At 51.4% G+C, this 25,479-nt stretch overlaps 7 protein-coding genes across 7 annotated transcripts; 4 read left to right on the plus strand and 3 right to left on the minus strand.

The window, feature by feature from the left end:
- Positions 1-1,248: 1,248 nt before the first annotated feature.
- Positions 1,249-3,798, plus strand: APUU_50949S (transcription factor domain-containing protein; the record flags this gene model as incomplete). Its single annotated transcript, XM_041706003.1, has 4 exons — positions 1,249-1,665; positions 1,724-1,821; positions 1,880-2,650; positions 2,706-3,798. 4 exons carry the CDS (start codon positions 1,249-1,251, stop codon positions 3,796-3,798), a joined length of 2,379 nt encoding a protein of 792 aa, XP_041558432.1.
- Positions 3,799-4,182: 384 nt separating this feature from the next.
- APUU_50950A (tubulin-binding prefolding complex subunit GIM3) lies at positions 4,183-4,869 on the minus strand (the record flags this gene model as incomplete). Its single annotated transcript, XM_041706004.1, has 4 exons — positions 4,183-4,375; positions 4,442-4,509; positions 4,661-4,798; positions 4,852-4,869. The coding sequence occupies 4 exons, from the start codon at positions 4,867-4,869 to the stop codon at positions 4,183-4,185; spliced, it is 417 nt and encodes a 138-aa protein (XP_041558433.1).
- Positions 4,870-5,520: 651 nt separating this feature from the next.
- Positions 5,521-6,649, plus strand: APUU_50951S (autophagy-related protein 27; the record flags this gene model as incomplete). Its single annotated transcript, XM_041706005.1, has 3 exons — positions 5,521-5,779; positions 5,862-6,399; positions 6,454-6,649. The coding sequence occupies 3 exons, from the start codon at positions 5,521-5,523 to the stop codon at positions 6,647-6,649; spliced, it is 993 nt and encodes a 330-aa protein (XP_041558434.1).
- Positions 6,650-7,476: 827 nt separating this feature from the next.
- On the minus strand, positions 7,477-9,070 carry APUU_50952A (uncharacterized protein; the record flags this gene model as incomplete). Its single annotated transcript, XM_041706006.1, has 4 exons — positions 7,477-7,620; positions 7,875-8,672; positions 8,741-8,929; positions 9,005-9,070. The coding sequence occupies 4 exons, from the start codon at positions 9,068-9,070 to the stop codon at positions 7,477-7,479; spliced, it is 1,197 nt and encodes a 398-aa protein (XP_041558435.1).
- Positions 9,071-12,120: 3,050 nt separating this feature from the next.
- On the plus strand, positions 12,121-15,243 carry HSP98 (ATP-dependent Clp protease ATP-binding subunit; the record flags this gene model as incomplete). The annotated part of the gene is made up of 1 exon (XM_041706008.1): positions 12,121-15,243. The coding sequence occupies one exon, from the start codon at positions 12,121-12,123 to the stop codon at positions 15,241-15,243; it is 3,123 nt and encodes a 1,040-aa protein (XP_041558436.1).
- Positions 15,244-18,354: 3,111 nt separating this feature from the next.
- On the minus strand, positions 18,355-19,812 carry APUU_50954A (uncharacterized protein; the record flags this gene model as incomplete). The annotated part of the gene is made up of 5 exons (XM_041706009.1): positions 18,355-19,004; positions 19,057-19,190; positions 19,250-19,531; positions 19,594-19,701; positions 19,811-19,812. Coding segments are annotated over 5 exons (1,176 nt in total).
- A 3,744-nt stretch (positions 19,813-23,556) lies between these two features.
- APUU_50955S (putative choline transport protein) lies at positions 23,557-25,171 on the plus strand (the record flags this gene model as incomplete). The annotated part of the gene is made up of 2 exons (XM_041706010.1): positions 23,557-23,869; positions 23,928-25,171. 2 exons carry the CDS (start codon positions 23,557-23,559, stop codon positions 25,169-25,171), a joined length of 1,557 nt encoding a protein of 518 aa, XP_041558438.1.
- Positions 25,172-25,479: the final 308 nt, after the last annotated feature.

The raw sequence follows: 25,479 nt of genomic DNA on the forward strand, positions 1-25,479 counted from the left end.
CCAGCGGCCCAGCCCATGCATTCCTGGCAACCGGGGCCAGCCGAGAACTGTCGGAGAGGTTTCCTGGACCTTGGAAAGTTGGGAGGACCCTGACAAGAGTCGCTGATTGACTGAATCCGTGCTGTGGAACAGATACTAACTTAGAGGCGAGCTAAGTTCCATTTGCAGTAGCAGAGTACATGCGAATAATAATAGTGGCCATCATCCTGGACGGATAGATGGAAGAGTGTTTGGTAGAGCATAGACGCAGAGTCGAGTCTTTCAGCAGTTGTCACGAGGCTTCTTCCAATTCTCAGGCTGGACAATTGATTTGGCCCTTTTCGCATGAACTGGCGGCCTGGATCCTGGATAAGCATCGAGAAAGCTTTGGCTGGTTCTCGGGCTGGCGTTTCAAACCCGCCTGCATCTTCGTCAGTAATTCCGTGGATGTAGTCCCGATTCTTATTATTCCTTCTGCCATCTGATCGCTTCCTAAGTCCACTCCATCCTCCTCCTCCCGTCGCTGTCATCGTCGCCTCTACTCCATTTCGTTTCTTGTTTCTCTCTTCATCTTCTTTCTTTTCTCGTTGCCCCCTGTTTTTCTCTCCCCGCCTCCCATTCGCCCTTCATATTTGCCTCCTCTCGCACCCCTCCCCGTCATTCCTCTAACCCCCAATCCCTATAATTAAGGAACCCGCCCAAATCCTTCTCCCCCCCTCCTCGTCTCGGGGACTGACCCTTCCATCACCGAAGATTACCTGTGGCTCTCTTTTTCTGGAACCCCGTCATCGCATTCGTGCGTCGGGTGGAGTGGACTTCGTGTATGGCCTCAAGCCTTCAACGGCCTCATCAAACCATCTCCCAATCTGCCGACCTGGACAAGCCTCAGTCCCACCCTTCGCTATTGTCAATGCGACTGGCGTTTGCCCCAACTTTAATTACCGGGGAGGCCCTTGCTGCTACTTAGGTCTTCGCTACGATCTCGAGGGAGATTCCGATTTGCTCTTGGTCGCTATTCTTGTCTTTTCTTTGGGTCTTCCTGCCTTGTGGCCCGGCCCCTGCGTTTGACTGCCACCCACGAGCAAGAAGCCTGCCGTCCTTTTCCTCGGGTGGACTCCCCGCTTCTCCCTCATTCTTTGATTTTGTCGCTGTCGTTATTTTACTTCTATTGTTTGGTGGTAATCACCAATAGTTGCGGGTCGGGAAGACGCTTAACACTCACTCTGCGTGTTGCTGTCCCTCCTATGCGGCTGCTTTTAGATCATCGATATGCAACCGCATTACTCCCGCCCGTGGACTAACCAGAATCCCCAAGGCGCTCATTATGAACTGCCTCCGGTGCACTCGGTTACGTCTTCGGCGCCCTTTCAGCCACCCCTACAGCCGGGCGCTTTTCTCTCTACTCCATCGTCAAGGCCCAGTACTGGGATGCCCATGTCTCACATCCTACAACCACCTCCCGCTGCGGCACCTGCGGCAACGTACGCTCCTTATGACTCGAGTGTTTCCCCCTCGGAGGGGGGTGCGTCTCTCCCGGATGCACCGACTAATGGCTCTGGACTAGGCGGGGGGTTCTTGCGCCACGGTGGCTTGGGACAGCACCAGCAGCCATTACAGCAGAAGAGGGCGTACCGGCAACGGAGGAAGGACCCCAGCTGCGATGCGTGCCGCGAGCGCAAGGTCAAGGTACTTGAGACTTCGTTGTTCTGTTTCTGGGTTGTGTAATCTGACTGCTCTCTTCTAGTGCGATGCCTCCGAGTCTACTAGTTGTACGGAATGCACCAACCGCAAGGTTCGATGTCAGTTCACTAAGGAGACCAACAGACGCATGTCGTCTATCAAGTTCGTGCTTATCCATTCAATCCTGGGAAGGGGGGCCGCCATTCTGATGAAATTATAGACAAGTCCAGGATCTAGAGAAACAGCTTTGGTCGACCAGGCAACAACTCCAGCAACTACGATCCGGAATGAGGTCGGATAACCTGATGGATCTCGACAGTGATGGAACAGGGCAACTTCAACTGAACTTACCCGATATAGGTTATCGACCGCCGCGTCGGCCAAGGGTTCCCATTTCACAAGATCTTTCTCATGCAAGAGCGAATCTACGTCGCTATGGACGGGGTATTTGGAAAGCACCGACGCCTTACCGCCAGTCGGATTCGAAATCGCTGTTAACCACAGACCCTCCTTCCCTTCCGGCGCAAGACGTTGCCCACCATCTTCTTGTGCAATACCATGCCAATATCCACGCTTCGCTCCCGGTTATCCATTGGCCGAAGTTCCTGGAAGAATACGAGGATGTTTACCGCCGAGGGACGCTACTAGGAGTTACTCGCGAATGGGCAGCTGTATTATTTGGGGTATTTGCCTGTGGTTCCTTGCATACCTCGGACCCGGGCCGTGAAGAAAGAGGCAAAGATTTTGTGAGGACGTCTTGCGGTGTGATCGATGTTTGGCAGGACAATTTCACATTGGATCAGGCGCGGGCCGCCCTGCTTGCTAGCATATTTCTTTACGAGGTCAACTCGAAATCGGCTAGCTGGGTGTGGAATGGTTCCGCCGTAAAAGTTGCTCAGGAGATTGGATTGCACCTCGAGTCAGGTCCGTGGCCAGTGCTCGAAGGCGAAATGCGCAAACGCGTGTGGTGGGGAATGTATACGTGGGATAGGTTTGTGGCCTTGGAAGTTTTCTAGATTTGATTGATGATGCTCATTCTTCACCAGGATCATGGCCTTGGAAATGGGCAAACCTGTTCTAATAAATGATCAAGACTGCGACATTGGTCTTCCCAGCCTCATTGATGAGCACTCCATCTCGGAAGCCGGTGGCACACCTGAAAGCCAAGATACCACACCGTTATTGGCGACCATACATGTTGTGCGGTCAATTGGCCAGTTGACTCGTATTCTGAGAAGTACAGCAATCGGTTCGGCCAGCCTCGAGACCTTTGAACGACATTTCAACGCCTGCTTAGCCATCTTCCCCGACCAATACCAGCCTAACTCCGACCAGTACATTGAACCCCGATCTCTAACTCCAATTATCTACTTCCAAAACGCGCGCCTTATGCTTCATCGCCACAATATATCTCCATTCTGCCCCCCTGAGGTCAGGTCTTCCGCGCTTGATTATTGTGTCTCCGTATCCCAGGATACCGCGCGCCTGCTGTCGCGATGCATGCGACCCTCACCAGTCACAGGAAATATGGATTGGCGCTCCCTACTTGCGGTGTCCGGCTCAGCAGTGTTGTGCTCCCACCTCTGGCGCTGTACGCTCCTACTACTCTTCCGTCAAGAATACGACGCGGCTATGGTGTGCGTCCAGGCTAGCTCTGCGATGAGGGATTCGCGCGCCATCAATGCGCCATGCGGCCGGAATATTTCTTTTTTCCTGACGTCCCTGCTAGAACGACTTCAACGCAATGAATTTATGGATCTTGATGGGGATGAGGAAATGATGGCTTATGTCTCGGGAGATATGCAAGGGACTAGCCATGGAAGCTGGGTGTGGGAGGGCAGTGAGACCGAGGCTCAATTAGAGTTGGCTTCTCCCTCAAGCAACCCAGCTCATCCTGGTGCGAGGGATAGCAGGCCACCGGAGGAACCAAATGACTGGGAAGGCTGGGATTGGATTGAACAGACAGTCCAATATCTTCTTGTGGAAAAAGAACAGCGGCAGCAAAAAGAAGCCCAAAACCTCCAGCCGCCGACAGAACCGTCATATCACGGCAGCGAATCCACGACTGGGAGCCCCGACTCGGTTCCTCCCCAGCCGAGTACATCACACTCGCGCATGACAATAGCAAGCATTATATGAATGTGGGGTTCCCCACCTCTCTCTTCTAAAGTCCAGTTTTGGCATCTACTCTACAGGACTAGAGCGGAGTGCCGGCGTTATGGGGGACGAGATGATATCTTCTTCGCGTTCCGGCTTATATTGCCTTTCGGTTTTGGCATTCCAATTCGCACCGACATGATTTACGTTATGATACCTGCTTGCATTCTTATTCTTGTACATCGTGATGGTTTTTAGACCCTGTATATAGCTTCACCATTTTGGAATAATACTTTACGGGCCAAAGCAACAGAAAAAAAGTTTCGCAGGTCCTTTCATCATTTACGTTGCATATTCATGTTCATATAATTTAAAAAAAGACCAATAAGATGGCAGAAGATAATGTAGTCTAGTCATACAATCGAATTAGGTCTCCAGATTGATACTCCGCCCGAACCGCGCATACAGGGCGACCTTCAACTGTTGCATCTCATCCCGCAGATCACCTAGCGTCTCCTCCAACTTGGCGACTTCAGAGTCAATCTGCTCCGTTGAAGAGGAAAGAAGGCCCTGCGCTTCTTCTAGCGGGAGATGGACGAATGCGTCTCCGATTTTGTATCTGCGGGAATCAGCTTGAAGTTCAAAGTAAAAGAAAACATAATGGAAAATTGGGGAGAGGGCTTACGGGACTAGTTCGTCTTCGTCGGCAAGTTCTAGCTCCGTTGAGATTTCCTCTAGATCCTCTTTATCTTTCTGTAGAGGGAGGTGTTTGTTAGCTTATTCCTCTCTTCTTCCCCCTGTCCGAGTCCGACATACGGGGAGGCAGTGCGGGGGAGGGGGGGAAAAGAAATGAACAAATAAGATAAAAATGCGCAAGGGAAAGATTGCAAGGGTAAGTAAGTACCTGCTTCCCCTTCATGTTCTCATTGAGAACCGTCTCGCGCTGGTGAAGGCGACTGAAGCGGTTGATCTTTTCTTGGTCCTCGCGGCGGACTTCGGTGTCTTCTGAGCTGCCGATTGTGGCCTCGTCTTCTTTTGAGAGCTGGTGTCGAGTTAGTCAAGCTGATGGGTGCAATGGGGAGACTAGGAACAGACCATGTGTTGGCGCATCATTTTGCCGGATTTTTGGTTATTTATTGGGGATGGGAATTGATCGATCGGTATGGAATTGTGAGGATATTTTGGTGTTTGAAGTGAGGGTGGTCTGTGCGGGGCTGTGGACTGTGGTCACAGTATGTATGGTGGGTTGTCGGTGAGAGTCTGGAAGGTTATCCTGGTGAATGATGCACTGATATAGATACGATGATATCGAGGTACTGGCTATCTATTTCAGATAAATTATTTTAGTCCCAGTCACCACGTGTTGTCGAGTTTGGTTGCTTTGTCTGGCCTTATACTGTCCTCGACTCGGAGAAACTGAAGGCCGACGCGGTGTCTGTGTTGGTTAAGTAAGGAAGCAGACGACACTCGCAGCTCCAGCTTCGTCCTGAGCTAATCCTAGACATCCATATCCATCGATCCCTTCGTTTAGATGTCAAGTTAAACCGTCGTCTCTTCTTAGATCACCAGTCCTTACTTTGTCATCTGCCTGCCCTGCTGCCCAGGCCGTTCGATCACCGCCCAAACACCGCACGGCGTCAACGTCACCGGTCTCTCACAGACCACGGGGAGCTCCTAAACCGCCTCTGTTTCCGACTCTTCCTCCCCTTTCTATCTATTCGCATACGCCCTGAGCTCCGCCTCGATCTATACATTCTTTCAATCATGCGGGTACTCTCTTCTGCCCTCGTCTCCGCGGCTTCTCTTCTCCCCGGCCTCGTTTCGGCCATCAACTTTGATTGCGAACACATCAAAAAAGACAACTACAAATACGACCTGAGTCCGCTCGGCGGTGTCCACGAGCTCTATCATGCCGAGAAAGTCGGGGGATCCATCCTTAACACAACATACGTCTTGAACGTGTGCAATATTCTCGGGGGCGCAGCAATACGTGACAACTTGAATTGCGGCAGGTCACGGAATAGTATGGACAACCCCGAAACCTGAAAAGAAAAAAGAAAACAGATATACCGATGAGGACATGATTGCTAACTTTGTTACTCTAGTTTGCGGATTCGAATATACATATGAGGACGGCAATCCGACGAGTAGTCGCACATTCCCTATCGTTGGGTTTGAACCCATGGGCGGAGGCGCGAAGGACGCGGAGATCACGCGGCTAAAGACGGATGATTCAGAACTGGAGGGACTCCGTGTTAAGCTAACCGGCGGCCATTACTCGAATGGTGAAAAGAAGAAAAAGGATGCAGGTGCGGTTATCGAGTTTATCTGTGATCCTGCCCTGTCGGGGTTGGAGGGTCTCGATGGGGAGGAACCGAAACGTTTGATCCGCGCGCGAGCAGAGGATGGAGATGGGGACGACAAGGGAGATGGCGATGGTGAGGGCGATGGTGAGGATGATGGTCCTATCAATAACGGAACGGTGCCAGGTCGCAGTCTGCAGTTCAAGAGCTTTGGGAAGGCCGATGATGACACTTACGTTCTGAACTTGAACTGGAGGACGCGCTACGCCTGTGACAATTACCTTGAAGAGCGTGGATCGAGCTCGAGTCACTGGGGTTTCTTCACCTGGTTGATTGTCATGTATTTCCCTCCTTCTCCCCAAGCGTACAACTATCCCAGCTAACTTCTTTCTAGTTTCTTCCTCTGCGCCGCGGCATACATCATCTTCGGGTCGTGGCTCAACTACAACCGTTATGGAGCCCGTGGCTGGGACCTTCTTCCGCACGGTGACACGATCCGGGACGTTCCCTATCTCTTCCAGGACTGGCTGCGGCGGGTAGTCAACACATTCCAGGGATCTGGAGCAAGGGGTGGATACAGCGCTGTATAAACTATTACACTTTTATCTTTTCTTTGCTTGTTTGTCGGTTGTGATATATTTGAGGAGCATTTGTGCCAGAATTACCCACAGTTTGTGGCGGCTGGTTCAGTCCAGTTCGGTTTCTTTCTCTGTACGATGGAATGAATGACTTTGGGTCTTTGTTTTCTTTTCCCTGGCTTGTTGCTGCTATTGGACGAACTGATATATACCTCGGCAGGATTGTGTATGCACTCTGCAATCAAATATGTGTACCCATATGCGTCCACTTACACTAGTACTACCTTCGATCACTCGGCCGATGTTGCGGATCTACAAGGCACAAAAGTACTTCAAGTTTTCAACCCACTCCGAGTCCGCTCTCTGGGTCCTGAGTACTGAATTGGGAGTTGGTCCAATGAACAATTACTTCCTTCGGACTAGGTAGGTAGGCTAGCTCGCAGCTAGATACATTCTCCCTCCATTCAGAAACGCACGATTGCAAAAGACTCGATGGAGAAGGTGAAAGAAATAAAGAAAAAAGAAAAAGAAAAGCTCATGAGAGGGAATCATGCAGCGTAACGGGCCAATCCTCAGCTCAAATTGCGTGATCCAAGACTAATATCACGACATCCCAGGCAAACACATCCTTAACTAGGATCAAATTCCAATTTCTTTCTCGTCATCGCCCCTTCAAAAACAAAAAAGTACCCCCACGGCGCTTGCCTCAGCTTGCCTCAGCTTTCCTGCCCTGCTTGCATACTTTTTTGCCTTCATCCACCCATCTCATCAAGGTGGATTCCGGCCAGACTCAAGCATGCACAGCTCGGCCGAGTATAGCCGGGCGAGACTATACTACACTATACCTTCATGGCAAACTGCTTGAGGAATAGGTAGTCCTCCATGTTTGCGTCGACGGTCTTCCGGATCAGGGCGGCGCCTTCCTCGCCGTACTTTTCGCGCCACTCGGCGTCGAACTGTGCTTCTGACTTGGGCGCGCGGGGCTATTGAGTTTTTTTTGATCAGCTGGACTCTCCTTACTTTTTTTTTCCTGTTGTCTTGTTGTATCACGGACTGGTTCCGTGCCTGCTAACTTGTCCCTCCCCTATCCTTCCCTGCCCTTCTCGGCAGATCGTGCATGGATGGTAAATAGACCCAGTCTAGTCCATCCCAGTCCAGAGCCCGGGCAAGGTAGGGTAAGGTAAAGTAGGGCATGCAACAAAACTAAAACAAAAAAGGAAGAAAAGGAGTAACTCACGTGCGACCTAGCAGTCAATCCCCTTGAATCAATCGCATCGTTGTGGAACCCCCTCCACTTCTCAAATGCCTCTTTCGCATGCTTATGGTCGCTCTCATCATCCCAATTGAGCATCGCCTCGGTATACGGGATGCCGACGCTGCGGCAGAATGCCTCCATCATGGGAGCCGGGCTATCAAGCATCTCGTCCGCATCGACGACGCAAATCTCCACACCGACATTTGCGCTCGGGCTCGATACAGGCTTATGCTTTGCGCCGCCGCCGCCGCTCTTTGAGTTGGAAAGGATCTCGTCGGCGTCCGTCTCGCGCGTGGCAATGTGAGGCCCCACCAGGCCCTCGCGGTGCAGGTACTCGAGGAACCGGCGCATCTCGTCGTACCCGGCCTCTGCGGGGTCGTAGTAGGTGAATCCTGTGGTGGCGTCTAGCGGCGGGATCGTGCAGCGGTAGTACGAGGGCACGCTGTAGTGCGGGTCGCGGATGAGGAAGGCAAAGTGGAAGCTTTGCAGGATTTCCTTCGGCATCACCGTGGGATTGCCTGGCTCTGCTGGTGTAGGGTAGGGGTAGGGAGCACTGTCCTGCTTCTTTCCACTACTGTTGCCATTTACCTCATCGGCGGGGTGGCCGTTGGCTACGGAGGATTCAGTTCCGTTGATGCCAACGGCCGCTTGGGGCTCAGGGTTGGCGGTTTCGGTGCCTACGCCGCGCTTGATCCTGTTGAGAGAGGGAGCAACACTGGCAGGTTTGGCGTGCGGTGGGAGAAGATAGTGGAGAATATCTTTGATGAAGATTCTCTTGCCCTGGTTTTCACATCGTTAACTTGGCTGCGACGACGGACGGTAAAGTGGGTAAGGTAGGGAAGTAGTACCTCATTCTCCCGCCCCTCGCGCTCAATCCTATCGAGGATAGTCCGATACGTTGAGTCGCTGAATCCACTTTCCAGACGACCTTGCTCGTCGGCCTCATACCGATCTGAGAGCCGCTCTGGACCGTAATAGAATGCGTCGCCAAAAGGCTCATGGATACATTGGATTGTATCACGCTGGGTCATGAAGACCTGACCAATGAGATGTTAGTATTTTTAAACTCACACCAGGTATTTAGGTAGATAAGGCAGGAGAGGGGAAAATACCCGTTCAAAGGCTGTCGAGCAAGCCCGGGGATGCGTCGCAACGAAGATAGGTTTCTGCTGAGACATGATGATGCAGTTTTGGATCCGAATAAATATAACCGGATGAGATGGTTGCTGGGAATCTTCACTATCTACCAGGGAATTTCACCGCCGGCGAAGCTACAGATTTTTGATATCCTGTTGGCCCTGGCGATTCCTTATCGCAAGGGATGCGGGGATTTCTTTCCAAACGAGCAAGAAGTAGAGTAGTAGTACGGAATGAAAACCCGTATCGTGGACGTCACAGGTGGAGTGGACGAACAACGCAGGATAGATAGAACAAGTAGGTAGGAAGTAGTCTTGAAAGACTGAAGACAAAGATAGTCAGGAGCTGATGGAGGGGAGCCCGGGAATGGGATGAATTTATATCTGTGGTCTTGAGGCTTGCAGGAACTTGGAGGGCGTGGGTAAAAGAGGTACGGACGATATCGCCAGATCGAAAGGCTGCAAGTTGGATGCGCTTTTTTTTTTCTCTTTGAGTTCGACCGTCCGAGCCAAACCGGGTGGGAAAAAAAAAATAAAATAACAATAGTGATGAGGCAACGATGGAGCCGAGGACCAGGGAGCTGAGGAATTACAGATCGAGCAGCAGCATCGGTGGTTTCAACCTGAACTCTACGAAATCTACTTGGTGGTGGTACGGCGGATTCCGTCACGGTCCAGGGCAGGGCCTGAATGCAGTCGCTGTCAGTGGTTGATGCTCAACCCACTCCTGCTGCTGCTCAGCGAACGGCTCAGCATGGGCCGTAGGGCGATGGCGCCAACTGTCACCTATATTCGCCATAGATAGTGATCTTCTATCTTATTATCAGGGTCCTGATAATGATCTATATAAGGTCTGGCTCTTCGGAGCTTCACTTCAAAACTTCAACCACCTTCTTCTGGCTTCCCAAGGTTGGGCCCGCTGAGGCTCCCAGTGCGAGGAGACCCCCCGTGTTGCCACGGACAGGATTATGATCTACGGTTGCTTCTCCGCTCCCATTCTCTTGTCATTGGAAGATATCGAGACCTGGAGGGGGCCAGGTGAGTTCAACGTGTTCCTGACCATCCTGGCCAAGCTGGTGGGGGTTGCGGATGGGCGCATTTCGAGTCCGTCTCCAGGCTACAAGTGAGACGAGAGGCAACGGCGGTTCAGTGGGAAAAATCTGGTAAGTTAGTGTCGGAGAGAGTGGGCATTGAGGATACCGAACGGGAAGGACTTGTCCATGGTCGTGAAGCGGAGTGGTTGAAGGTGTTCACAATCCCTGTCGCCACAGACGTTCGAGGCATCTTGTGAGTTCCCACACTTGACGTCATGAGACGGAGAAATCAGGACGGATTACGGGCGAGAAAAGAGGAGACGAGGGAGGAGAAGCAGCAGCCGGGCACCTCATGGGCATGGAGAATCTCTGGAGGTTGAGATAGCAGGAGCATATTGTACTGTACAGGTAGCTGGCGGCCATATCTGATATGCCCGTTTTAAGCCACTCAGCTTTTTCCTCAGCTTGCGGATGGGCCTGGGAGGCTGCGACCGGGGAGGGACCATTGGGACCTTCGCCGACCAATCTGCATGCTGCTTTTCCATGTCATGCGTCGTGGGGTGCACTGCTACCCAATTACGCATGCCCGTTTCTAACGTGGGGTTTCAATGGGCTATAATTATCGTGCTATAACTTAGCCTGGGAGCGGAGCCCTGCTACTGGCGGAAGATGGGGCCAGAGATTCCAACCTAGGTTTGTCTCGATCTGTGCATGGATGGAGGACCGATCCTCTCTGCGGACCAAACTTGCGAGCTGCGTTCAGGCAACCGAAGGATTCGTAAATTAGGTAACGGTTTAGAGACGCTCGAGCGAGATCGAGACGGCGGGTGTTGCAGCCGTTGAGCTGGTCGAGAAACTCCTTACTTTGCGGGATCTCTGTACTTTGTAGCACACCGCCTGGCCCACACCGCCCTGGACTCCGGCAGAACTAGGGTTTCTGGGCATTGTGCTCTCGAGTTTCAAAAGGATCTTTGCGGTCTCCATACATATAAGGAATGGGATGCCTCTCAATGAGCTGCTCACAGGCAAGCCCCGATGAATCTCTCCTGAGCACTGTGCTGCTTTCAATGCCACCACATTGACTACTCCCTCGTTTACTACATTCCGTCCTCCATGGAGCAACACGAGCAACTCCAACAACCCCAGCAGCCTCAAAGTCCCCATCAGCCAGTCGCAGTACCACCTGTGCCTGTGTCGGGTGACAATCCGGCGCTGGAATACCCGCCACTACCGCCACCCCCAGATGCCCTATACCGCACAGAGACCGAGGCGGTGCAGGCGGTCAAGACCTTTGCGCAAGACCACCATTATGCGGTCATCACAAAGCGCACCAACAAAGGCCGCGAGGGCAAAGTCGAGGCCATTTACCTGACCTGCGACCAGGGCCAGGTGTACCGGTCGACAGCGAAAGAGCGCCAACGGGAACCGTCGCGGCGGAATGGCTGTCCGTTTAGTATACGGATCAGCCATCACAAAATTGACAACCTGTGGCATGTCAAAGTCCGTGATGCCGCTCACAATCATGGCCCGTCGCTGCCTGGTTCACATCCTTCAATTCGCCGTGAGGAGATCGCACAAAAGACCCAGTACATAAAGGCTCTTCTTGACATCAATATGCCACCAAGCCAGATCCTCAAGCAACTGCGACATGTGGATCCCACCACGGTCATTCAGATTCGCGACATCTACAACCTCCGCCATCGTCTCTATCAAGGAAAGTCACCTGTTCCAGCAGTGACCATCGCTGAATTCAAGCCGTCTACGATAAAGAAACGACGCAGCCGGGCAAGCCCCGATAATCAGTCATCTGGGGAGGCTTCGGCGTCTGGAGCTTTAGAGAGTACTGTGATGGATCAAGGAGTCACTACTCCTGTCCATATCCCTATCCCTGTCACTGGGGTCCCGGTGACCCAGGGCATGCACAACCCAGAACACATCTTGCTTAACACAGCCATGTTCTGAGATTCTAGTATAGGCGTTCTCGGTCGGATTTAGCGCTAGGGAAATACCAATTTGAGATAAAGCTTCTCGGAGGCTTTGATAAGATAATGGACGGAAATGCTTGTTTACTACCGCTTTGACCACTCACATTGCTCTGCTGGCTCTGTGTCACGTGACCGGCTCTCGATTGTTCTGGAAGGCGGTGGAACCTTGGAGTGTCGTCATTGTGCTGCTCGAAGCTTTGGGCGCCGTCTTGAAGTATCCTTCATTTCCTCCAGGCTTCTTTCTTTGCATTGTTATGCTTTGTTCTTGCGTATATATAATCACCCTCGTGTACTCGACATTCTGAATTTCTCCCCTCGTAATCACACAATCTCCATTGTTCAATTTCGACCCCCAACTACTCTTCCTTTCCTCGGGGATTTCCATCTCCCCCCACCTTACATCATCATGAACACCGACAATTACACAGACAAGGCCAACAGCGCCATACAAAGATCTGTTGATCTCGTCGAAAGACACGGAAATGCAGAACTCGCTCCTCTTCATATCGCAGTTGCTCTCCTTGACCCTTCAACAGAAGATGAGGATGAGGGGCCGTCAGTCCACCCCTCCCACGGGGGCTCGAACTCCCCGCTCTTCTGTCAAGTCGTCGAACGTGCACATGGCGATATTCAACTCCTTACCCGCGCGCTCATGAAACGACTCGTTAGGCTCACATCTCAAAATCCTCCCCCAGAGAAGCCCACCCTTTCTCCGGCCTGCCGAAAAGTCCTCACCAACGCTGCCGAATTGTCCAAGACACAAAAGGACAGCTATGTTGCTGTGGACCATTTGATCCAGGCTGTTTGCCAGGACCCACAAGTCCAGGCGTCTCTCAAAGACGCCAACATTCCGGATGTCAAGTTTATTGATACTGCCATTCAGGAGATTCGAGGAACAAGGCGGGTCGACTCGAAAACGGCAGACGCGGACAGCGAAGCCGAAAATCTCAAGAAATTCACAATTGATATGACAGCCCTAGCTCGAGAGGGAAAGATCGACCCGGTCATTGGTCGAGAAGAGGAGATCCGTCGTGTGATCCGTATTCTCAGTCGAAGAACAAAGAACAACCCTGTCCTCATCGGTGAGCCCGGTGTGGGTAAAACTACGATTGTCGAGGGATTAGCCCGTCGAATTGTCAATGCGGATATCCCAGCCAGTCTTTCCCAGTGCAAGCTCCTTTCACTCGATGTCGGCTCCCTTGTCGCCGGAAGCAAGTACCGTGGCGAGTTTGAAGAAAGACTGAAGGGTGTCCTCAAAGAGATTGAAGACTCCAAAGAAACGATTGTCTTGTTCGTGGATGAAATACATCTTCTCATGGGCGCAGGTGCAAGCGGTGACGGTGGTATGGATGCCGCCAACTTGCTTAAGCCCATGCTTGCTCGCGGACAACTCCACTGTATTGGCGCTACGACGCTTGGCGAATATCGCAAGTATATCGAGAAGGATGCCGCATTTGAACGACGATTTCAGCAGGTTCTTGTCAAGGAGCCTTCCGTGGGAGAAACCATCTCCATTCTCCGTGGCTTGAAGGAAAAATATGAAATTCACCACGGCAGTGTTCAGATTCTAGATGCCGCGATCGTCGCCGCAGCTACTCTAGCTGCTCGGTATCTCACAGCTCGTCGGCTCCCTGACTCGGCCGTTGACCTTATTGACGAGGCTGCTGCCGCCGTCAGGGTCGCACGGGAGTCCGAACCAGAAGCTCTCGATAACCTCGAGCGCAAGCACCGGCAACTCGAAATCGAAATTCACGCTCTCAAGCGCGAAAAGGATGATGCTTCGAAAGCTCGCCTCCAGGCCGCCCAACAAGAGGCAGCCAATGTTATGGAGGAATTACGGCCGATGCGCGAGAAGTACGATAGCGAAAAGAAGCGCAACAAGGCCATTCAGGAAGCTAAAACAAAACTTGACACCATGAAGATCAAGCTAGATAATGCTGAACGAAGCGGCAACACCGAAAAAGCCGCCGAACTGAAGTATGGTGGTATTCCTGATCTCCAGCTGCATATCGAGGCGTTAGAGAAGAACAAGGCGAAGGCCGATGAAGAGCGACGCAACCGCCAAGGCGATGCTGGAGAGCCTTTGCTAGCTGATGAAGTTGGGCCTGACCAGATCAATGAGATTGTCGCCAAATGGACGGGAATTCCCGTGACAAGACTGAAAACAACCGAAAAGGACAAGCTATTGCACATGGAGAAGTACCTAGGCAAAATTGTTGTGGGCCAGAAGGAGGCTGTGGGATCTGTCTCGAACGCCATCCGTCTCCAACGGTCGGGCCTCAGCAACCCCAATTCGCCTCCAAGCTTCTTGTTCTGTGGTCCGTCTGGTACAGGTAAAACACTGCTTACCAAAGCTTTGGCAGAGTTCCTTTTCGATGACGCCAGGGCCATGATTCGATTCGACATGTCCGAGTACCAGGAGCGACACTCACTAAGCCGCATGATTGGTGCACCTCCAGGTTATGTTGGACACGATGCAGGTGGCCAGCTGACCGAGTCTCTTCGGCGCCGGCCATTCTCTATCCTCCTGTTTGATGAAGTCGAAAAGGCAGCCAAGGAGGTCCTCACCGTGCTCCTCCAGCTTATGGACGATGGTCGCATAACCGACGGCCAGGGTAGAGTCGTCGATGCCCGCAACTGTATCGTGGTCATGACCTCCAACCTGGGCGCTGAATACCTCGCGCGCCCAACCACAAAGGATGGCAAGATTGACCCTCAGACGCGTGAACTAGTAATGGGTGCTCTCCGCAACTGGTTCCTTCCTGAGTTCCTCAACCGAATTTCTAGCACGGTCATCTTCAACCGTCTCACGAAGAAAGAAATCCGCAAGATTGTCGACCTCCGCCTTGACGAGGTGCAAAACCGTCTCGAGCAAAACAGCCGCAATGTCACAATTCAATGCACTGAAGAAGTCAAGGACTACCTCGGCGAATCTGGCTACTCGCCTGCGTACGGCGCTCGTCCATTAGGCCGCATCATCGAGCGCGAGGTCCTCAACCGCCTCGCAGTCCTCATCCTGCGCGGAAACATCCAAGACGGCGAAACCGCTCGGGTTGTCATGCGCGACGGCCGCATCGACGTTCTTCCCAACCACGAAGTTGCGGTCGATGAAGATCTGGACATGACTGACGAGGACGACTTCGATGCTGTGGCTGAGATCGAGGATAACAGCGGCGACATGGACCTGTATGATTAGACATACAGGAAGAAAAGTCTTTAAGCGCGGCATTCACGATTTACGAGTTTATGTTTTTACACAGCTGATCCGTTTAAGTTCTCTTTCAATTCTCCTTTTCTTTTGGCGGAATTATGTTTCTTTCCGCTGAGCGGCGCCTTTCTGCCTCCTCAGACTGGATATCTGATTACTATACTGTCTATATTCATAAGCTCATGTACAGAGACTGAATCTACGTTAGATTTCTTTACATATTTCTTACAAGTTGGTCGGGTCAAAAACCTGCTTACTTAGTTAATACATACAATACAAATAACAAGAACTTGATAACAAAGTCTCCTATTCCATATACTAATTCAACATTACCTTGGTAAATGAGATAATCCCAAGCAAATAGCCAACACTACTATTTTCAAAAGTCCTCTATAATCGACTGTATGCGATGAATGTTTGATATTTTGGCCAGTTAGGTTTAGTTCAATCCCAGTAAATTGGAGATTACACTTATACTAAGGTACTGGGTAGTAATAAGCGATATATATACATATCTATTATGCAATAAGAGTACCAGTCGATCGTAAAAATACCAATTAGCATTAGCAATCCTTCTATACTGCTCTATATGCAACTGGGGTTAGGGTTCGTCTCAGAGCGACAAAGATATATATTACCGGGACTCTACATAGCCATACCTATGGAAATTAATAGTTAAAAGCTTTAGTGAATGTGCATATTACTATAAATAATTTATTACTTGGTTGAAATTCTCAGAAGTTCAGAACGTTGGTTCAACTCGGGAGAAACTCTCAGCGTTGGTTGAACCTCAACCCACGTTCAATTCATTTCAACCCACGTTGAACTGTGTCCCCCGCCTTTTCTCTTGAATACACAACAGATTCCATATTAGATGCCGGGTGCCGCGAGTCCCAGTTTCGGGGTAGGCCTACTTGACATCCATTGCCCAGAGTGCTAATAAGAAGAATGAGGGCTACCCTAGGCCCCAGCAGCTCTGTCGAAACCAAGACACCGAACAATAGAGCCCTTACCTAGTAGCAAGTCCCATATACCTAATCGGGATAACGGACAAGAACGATTCAGATGGCTTTTCTAACCACTGGTAATGGTCTGGACTCCACAGACACTAGGCCCAGCCAACAGCCAACAGGCGATCAAGCGATCAAGCGATCATTTCAGTCGCATGAACTTACAGGTAGTAGTGGTATGGCCATGTGTTCGGGCGTCGTGGCTCGCGAGTCGTGACAAATCCTTGAACTCAAGCATTGACTTCTATGAAGCCTGTGCAGCAAAGTATGCGTTCCAAGCTGACCGTATCCCGATGTTAAGCCGTAGTTTAGCCTGCAGGAGCAGGAGCAGTGGGCGGGGACCCATCCTAGACTCCTAGTGTTCGGATTAGGAAGGATTCTAGGGTGCAGCTTCCACGCATTAAGTTGTTTAACGGCTGGCGCTAGGATCGAGACTCTGACTGGGAGATTACTAGTCTGTTGGAGTCCCGCTACTACTAGTACGTAGTAAGTGTTTTGCTGCGGCGTCGAAAGGCCTAGGTAACTATGCAGGAACATTCTGTAGATCATCTCAGTTCGAATAGACCAGCCACGCTGCAAGATGGCGGGCGGTTGGGAGGGCAGCGAGGACTCGCACATGATACCACGGCAAGTAAAAAAAAAAAAAAAAAAAAAAAGAAAAGAAAAGAAAAGAAAAGAAAAGAAAAGGCCCTCGGGTCCAGCCTCCGTCGAATCTGCTGTGACCTGTCGCTGGTCGGTGGCCCGAGAGCATCAGCATCAGCATCAGCACCGATCGGCTGGGGCCTGACAATCTTCGGGGTGAATACCGGATACTTCAGGAACTGATTATCTTTCTGAGGAACGCCCAACCAACCAGCGCATCACAATGTCGGTGAAGAGTTGAGGGGGTGAGGACCATGAGGGTGGCATACGAATATGCCTCTGTCTGGTCCATGGGCTGGGGTATGATGTTCAACACCGAACCGGGGGAACAGAGGCGCATCCATTCCGGATGTGGTTGGAGGTTCAGGGCGCGGTGGGGAGGCAGAAACGTGGTTCCATGGAATAAAACTGGCCAAGTCTTGAAAGTTGGTAGTCTTGAAAGTTGGTTGTCGTAGCCACAGACTCACAGACTCTCAGGTGAATTTCCCCATTATTGATTGTCCTGTCAGTGTCAGTCACCCCGTGTTGCAGTGGGTATTACCGTATTTCCGGCTCTGAGCGTTGAACCCGACGGGAAAGTCAGGTCTGCCCCAAGTTTGGATTCGTACCAGGGAAATCAAAATCGAATGTTAAGAAAGTAAGAAATCGTGCCTGGCGAGAGAAAGAAAACGTGGGAGACTGGGATCAGAATCCCGCGCTGGCCTTTTTCCCTTTTTGGCTTTCCACCCGAGGCACCCATAAAGGAAAAATGCAGCAGCCAGCCTGTGATAAGGAAAAATCCAAGGTCATCACTGTAGATCATGCAGGTCCTGCAGGTCCTGCAGCTGGGCTGAAGCGCTGAACTCAGCCTGAAGTTGAACACTTGTCGCCTCGCGCGTCCGAGTCTCCACTTCTGCAGGGTGAAGTCACTTCCTGGTTCTGATGGTTCTGGAAGAGTTCTACCGCCTCAAGTCCGGAGGAATGGATGTTGATGTTGTTGCCTGGCCAAGCTGGCCATACTTAATTAATTAATTACGTACATATAAAACAATACACTTGTTGCAAAGCATTCACTTGTATTCAAGATATGAAAATAGTTTATACAATAAAGGAGGATTGAAGAATGAAGAAGAATGGCCCCGGGAGATCTGCGTAGTCAGCGACAGGCATTCCCGATTGGGCAATTGTAGAGATGATTCCATGGTTGCGCACTGGAGAAGCAGATCATCGGTGAGGGATTTATTTTTGTAGTGGCGGGGCGGCTGTATTCAATAACTTATCAGAAAATGCGTCAGTCGGTAAATATTGAATAGTGAATAATGTGCATTATTCCTCCAACTCCGATATAGTACTCTCTATCAAGGGCATTAAGTCTAGTCATTATTACATAGAAAGAAAAAGAAAGAAAAGCCAAATGATAATTATATACATAACGAAAGGGAAGCTTTTATTTCAAGCAAGCATCGCCTTAAGGTTGCGGCTGATTGTTGTAGTAGTCTGGCGGCCGAGACTCGCGCGTAACTTCGATCGTCACATCTTGTCGAATCTGCAGGGCTCGTTCGGAGCCATCATCGCTCGGATCCTGGGTGTCTGTCCGATGGAGGCTAATGTCCGTTGCATCTTTCTGGGGCGTAACGACGACGCTCCGATCGTAGTTACTCATTGGATAGTGATGATCTCCTGATCGAAGGTGGCTATTAGGTCCGTACTGCTTGTAGCCAGAGGGGTGGTTGCTGATCCAGGCGCCTGACCGGTAGCGGTTGGAGGTGCCTCGTTTCGAACCGCCGGTCCAGCTCTTGAGGGCGGGGAAGACGTCGCGGAGGAGGGACCAGATGAGGGGGAGGTTGGTGACGAGGATAGCCACGGTTGTTTCTCGGAAGTACCAGTTCATGTAGACGTATGAGATCAGGGACGGGACCAGGCAGTAGACCTTTGTGAGGATGGCGGCGACGATGACGAAGATTCCCATTCCGAAGATGACCAGGAGGATCAGCTTCTGCTTTAGAGGGATACGGACTTGCATTAGCAGTGGGAGCCCGATCAGAAGCATGGCAATGTCACCCGTGATTGCTATGCATCCTTGAACGATTTCGTAGTATTGGAAGGTTGAGCATTGGGCTGCGGGATGGTTAGCTGTATGGACAAGGTCTGTAGATGGAGAGAAACTGACAGTTCGGAGTAGGCACTGCCCAGTAGTTCGATAAAGGTCTGCAGATGAGGAACAGGGACAGTTCGACTGCGACAAATCCCAAGGCAACGTAGACGGCTAGGTAGTTGACCCATTTCCTCTGAGGTAACCCCTCTCTATACAAACCAAAGTCAGATACCGGTGTCAAGAATCGATACATGAATGAAGGACATACGTGATGCGAGAATAGATGATCAGCATGCATGCCTTCATTGCCCAGATAGCGAGGACAAAGGCATGCTCTGAGACAAAGACCCATTTACTCCCCGTGACTCTCTCGTCGTATATCTCAGGTGTCAGGTTCGCAATGTCCTCATCAGTCATAAGATTCGATCCTCCGCCTGAAGCAACCGAATTGAGAGCGACGCATAGAATGGTGTACCAGATGACCGCAAACACCATCACATAGTCGTCCGATTGAAGGTTTCTGATGCCGAGACGCCGTATACGTGCGGTGCTGCAGCATGTGTTAGTATATCATGTGAAGAACACAATAGCATCAGCATCGAGGACACCTACAATCGCAGCACAACACCGAGCATTCCAACAGCGTAGAGGGTCCATGTTTCTCGAGCAAAGCTCCGGCCATACTCGGGGCCCAGGCTCGACATTCTGTCTTGGTGTAACCTGCAAACCAAAGGGCCGGGTCAGTTGGTGTGACAGCAATTCCACCAAAGAAGTAAAGTACAGGGGGGGGGGAGGGAAAGGATATATATGAGATTAATTAGCAACGTACATGGAGGGCAATAGAGATTAGACGCAGTCACCGTCCGAGCGGGGTGTCCAACAGAGAGCCTTCGGGGGAATCAGGTACCAGGATCAACCCAGTACCCTGGTTGCTCTGGACACTTGTAGGGATTAGGGAGATAATCGCTGCAAGTGCAAAAAAGCATGCGCGGTGATAGCACTAAAAATTGGAAGGAGAAGCAAAAAAAGATAGCATGGGAGGAAATCAACCACAGATCCATGCAGGAGTATCCGTACCATGGCGAGAGGAGGATGCATTCCCCAATAATAGTTCCGCCGCCCACGTCCCTCCAGGAACAGACTTTGGTTCATTGCGCAGGCAGGCTGAACAATCGTCCATTGGGCGTCAAGGCTGAGGAAGTCAAAGCATCGGCCTCCATAATTGCTATCCACATTTAGGCCTGGACTGGTGCACTGTCGGCCATACACTGGCGGTGGATAACATGATGGACGAACGAATCAATTGGAGGGCATCTGAGACCAGGGAAAGACCCCACGATTGATGGCGAGGTATTGCCATCGGAGACTCGGAGTGATCCTCGGCGGGCCTCGAAGAGATGCCCCAAAAGATCATTCAGCTGACAGCTTTGTCTGATTGGCTGATCTGGCCTGGGCTCCTTCTGGTTCTCCCGAAGCCACTAATTTAGTCAAACCTTAACCGGGGCGCTATTCCCAGTTCGCTGAGGAGAAGCATACTGCTACCGAAACAGGCTAGGCCAGTCCACCGCTGGCTCTTTGACTTTCTGGCAGTGACACCCAAGTTGGACCAGCAGAACAGGCGAACAGAAGCAGCACCGATCGGCTGTTCATCTTTCTTCTTACTCGTCTCCCAATGCTCTAGAAGACTGGAAGGAATTTAGCCGATCTTCGTGTCCAGTCACGTCAAACCGTATTTCTCTGAGCACGAGCCGACGGTCCTGAAGAAAGGTGAAGCTCCAAACTCCGGCGGAGATGAATTAACCCGGACTCAAGCCACCGGGAACTTTCGCTCGTGCCTTTACAGAGCACTCTGGAACGGATATACGGAGTATACAGGGATGTTAAAGCCTTTAGTTTTCACTAATGACACCTGGAGCAGGCTTGACGGCCTGCCCGAGATGTTTCTGGATTGACGGCACATCGCCCGCCGTCAGTGGTTGGTCTCGTGTCTGGCAAGTGGGAACATCCACCCCCGGCGCAGACAGAGGTGGATCGGCCAGCCATCGTCCATGCACGGCGGCACGCTCAGCACGATGTCCAGCTGCATCGTGGCATCACCACGGCGGACCAGCGGAGAATGCTTGCTTTTCCACCTCGATCGAGATCTTGTAGCGACGTCGAACCTCCAGGCGAGAGCCACTCGGCTTTTCTCCCATTGTGTCGGATTCAGGGCAAGCGTCTAATTCGAAGAATAAAAGTTCAACCCAGCAGCAGCACTGCAGCCTGGTTCCATCACCAGTGCCCGTCGGCTAATTACCAGAAGGTCCTTTGGTTCCAGGGATCAACTTTCTCCTCCTGCTTTTCACCGAGATGTCAGACCACCTGCCCAAACAGCAATCCCCGACCCCTGTCCCTAATATGCCTTGGTAGATTGGACCGGATTCCTGCCGTCCTAAACAAGCGGCTAGATTAGATGAAGGGGAAGGTTCCATGGTCTCCCTTATCTTGTTACGTGTTTCCGTGCCCATCATGTAACGGAACCTTGGGGGTTGAGCTGCGATTGGGTGTTTCTACCGGCGAATTGTGTGCCAGCTTACCAAGAGGCCCAAGGGGATGGCAAATTTCTCCTGGCTCAAAGACCCAATCATCTGGCAACCAGCGCGAATAATTCGAGGAATAAACTATATTTCGGAGAACTACCACGTTGTCATCACGCACACGAGTGAGTTGTGCCTGGTTAGTGGCTGGTTATCGGCATAATGATCGTCTTTGCCTTTCCAACCGTTGCCATGCTTCCATCCAACAAGCGAGTTCTGCATGCGTTGATGATGTGCCGGCACAGAACTAACAACCACAGTTCCACACGCAGGAACGTCGTTGTCCTGGCACTCGAGGCTGGTCACGCATGAAACCTTCGTTTCCGGATGGCGGCTAAGCATTCATCTATCGGCGACAGTCGAGATCTCGAACTTGACTGCTGCGTTCGCCGATGGCATCGGAGATTGGCCCGTTTCGATCGAATTAATCTAAGAAAGTTCTGGAGTATTTATAGCTTCAGCTAGAGTGACTTGAGTTTGTCCTCCGTAGAAAAGTCAATTGCCGACTAGCCCTTGAAGTTAATTCCCTCAGTTGCAGCGGTTGCCATCCAGACTCTGGAACTTCACATGAAAACACTGCTGCTATGTGACAAGGGCATTGTTATTTGTCAAAGGGTCTGGATCTAACTAACTCACTAACTAATGCAACACAGCCAGCATCTTGCCAAGCAGTCTCGATCCCGGCCCACTGTATCTAGTTTGCCCAGTTGACGCTGCGACCTGCCAGGCTGTCAAAGTGTCAGGCCATCAGTCTGCGTCTGCATAATTATCACAATCAAATGCTAATTTCAAATGGATTGATAACCTGCCTCACCATCTTGATCCATGGGCTCGAGGCCGATAGTGCAAAGGCTCGACCCACGTTCTGGCGATTGTGTGAGCGGGTCGACGTGGGTTCTTTTAGCCCCCGGGCCATCATACCCACGACTCCCCATAGTAAAAGCTTCGGCGTCGCACCACCCGAGACTGAAAGTGTTACTGTTGGAAGATGCGCCGCTAAACTAAGAGTAAAGTCTTGGTGTTTGGTGTCTTAGAAAATCGGGACGGCGAGCCGAAACCAGCCGGTGAAGTGTGTTCCTGAGGTGGATTCCAACGAAGCGACCGACCTCTGCATGTCCAGGCTGGCTCTTTTCTGTGTAGGGCGCCGAGATTGACCCCCTGCTAGTGAATTTGCAGTCTTAACCCTAGCTTCTCTCACTCTGAAATTTCCCTCCAGTCGAGTGCTTGCTTAGCTTCCAGATCCCTTTGCCGCGGAGTACTTAAATACTTATTGAGTATTAACTCAATAACTCATCCGCTTATTGCCCCCGAACAACCGTGGGCTGCCCAATACAGAAAATGGAGAACACCTGGGGTAAAGCAGCTGTGGAGGCACTGTTGTGCGCTCAATGCTGAGTCCCCATTCCGATCTACTGATAGCACAACCAAGGGCATTTCTGTTATAAATCTCCCGTCGATGGAGGAGCATTTCTGCCAGCACTGATAAAAGCCCGTGGCCCATCTGCTGGAGCTCCCTCTTTCGGCTTAGCTTCATGGTCAATATCAGCCAATGAGTGTCTGCAATGGCCAGGCAGTCCCACCGTGAAAGCCTCTGACGGCTGTGACTGGCCATCACTGCGGTGGCCATCGAAGAGTCCATGGAACGTGGACCCGCGTAGACTCCACCCGTTCAAAGAGCACTAAACTGTAACCTGAAACGGAGCAGTTCCTCCCTCGCAGGCCATCTTACTATAAACTTCCACCTCTCGCCTTGCTCCTGATCGTCCTCCCTTCTTTGGACTTTGAACGGCTTCGGGCTTCTGGCTTCTTTTCTTTTCCCATTGTCCCGCCTTCTTCTAGAAGCCAGGACACTGACGCCTGGCGACGGTTCTTCAACCACACTTTGCCTTTGCGCCACCGGGTACAGAACCTTATCAGCTTCCGCACCACGTTCTAGAATCCCGCTCTTAATCTGACCCCTTGCCCGGTTTCCGATTCCACTTCTACTCCCACGCCCAATATGGCTGCTGAACGCACGGAGGAAAAGGGAGTTGTCGACTCATCGACCGAGGAGCAGCGCTCGTCGCTAGAACTGGTGAATGCCTCTGGCCACCGTCAGGAACTAGAGCGCAACTACAGTCTGCTGAGTATCTGTGCCCTCGCCATCACGACGGGAAACACATGGATTGCCCAAGGAGGAAGTGTGGCCACCGCCCTGTACAACGGAGGGCCGTCGGGTGTTATATATGAATTCATCGCCGTTTCGGTCTGCTACTGGATGGTGGCCGCCTCTATTGCTGAATTGGCCTCGGGGATGCCGTCTGCTGGTGGTGGTATGTTATCATCGCCTTACTCGGGGTACCTGTCTTTCGCGCTAATCATGACATTTAGTCTACCACTGGGCTTCTATTACCGCCGGGAAGTATGGTCGTGTCTGCGGCTTTTTTGCAGGATGGTGGAATTGTTTGGCCTGGGTCCTCGGTGGCGCCTCTGTGTCCGCTATTCTGGGGCAACAGACCGTTTCCATGTATGCGCTGATGCACCCGGGATTTGAGATGCAGTCATGGCATGTCTTCATCAGCTTCATCATCTGCACGTGGCTATGCTGCTCTATTGTCCTGTTCTTGAACCGCTACCTTCCCCAGTTGAATAATCTCGGAGGGTTCTTCATCTTGGCCGGTGTGCTCATCACCATTATTGTCTGCGCTTGCATGCCCCATGCCAACGGCATCCCTTATGCCACGAACGAGGATATTTGGCGGACCTGGACAAACTCGACTGGGTACTCTAGCAATGGCTTCGTTTTTGTTGCCGGTATGCTTAACGGTGCCTACGCTGTTGGCACGCCCGACTGCTCGACCCATCTTGCGGAGGAGATCCCCAAGCCCAGCAAGAACATCCCCAAGGCTGTCTTGGCTCAGATGAGCATCGGCTTCGTCACCGGGCTGCTCTACATGATTGCGCTCTTCTACGCCGTCAACGACATCCAGGCTGTCTTGGACAGCTCGTTCCCGCTTGCTGAGATCTACCACCAGGCCAGTGGAACCAGGGGCGGCGGTCTTGGACTCCTGATTGTGACCTTCCTCCCCACCGTCATCAACTGCGCTGGCTGCTATATCACTGCTGGCCGAACCCTCTGGACACTTGCTCGTGACCGCGCCACTCCGTTCCCCAACCAGGTCGGCCGCATCAACTCTACGATGCACAACCCCTTCAATGCCACCCTCATCTGCGGCGCCGTGATCACCATCCTCGCCTGTATCTACGTTGGCTCCACCACCGCCTTCAACGCCTTCGTCGGCTGCTTCGTGCAGCTCTCCTCTCTTTCCTACTTCACAGCTATCTTCCCCCACATCCTCACCCGCCGCTCCTCCTTCGTCCGCGGGTACTTCTGGATGGGCAACTTCGGATACATCATCAACATCCTCAGCTGCATCTACATCATCGCATTCGTCGTCATCTTCTGCTTCCCCTTCTCTCTACCCACGGACGCTGCGTCCATGAACTACGCCAGCTTGATGACCGGCGGCTTGACCATCTTCGTCGCCATCAACTGGTTCTTCAGAATGGGTTCATACGAGGGCCCCAAGTTCGTGCCACTAACGGACCGGGCTCTTTTGAACGATGCAAAATAGAGACACGACTTTTATCATGCGGTGGATGAAATGGACGTGGATTGTACAAATAATAATTATGCTACCTATAGATCGGACGTTTACGGTTTATGTTTTGGGGAATGGAATTTAGCGAAAAGATTTAAGATACCTTTCTGCCAATCGCTACGACTCGTTTTGTATATATACACTTCATGCAACTCATAATAATTTTCTCTACTTAAATAAAATTAAAAAATGAAAATGTATCCTTGCAATAAACCTCCAATCTTCTAAATCCAATAAACTACACTAAACGTCTTATATCTTCCATACAATCTAGAACGCGG

This window comes from Aspergillus puulaauensis, chromosome 5 (genome assembly GCF_016861865.1).
Source record: "Aspergillus puulaauensis MK2 DNA, chromosome 5, nearly complete sequence".
Lineage (NCBI taxonomy): Eukaryota > Fungi > Ascomycota > Eurotiomycetes > Eurotiales > Aspergillaceae > Aspergillus > Aspergillus puulaauensis.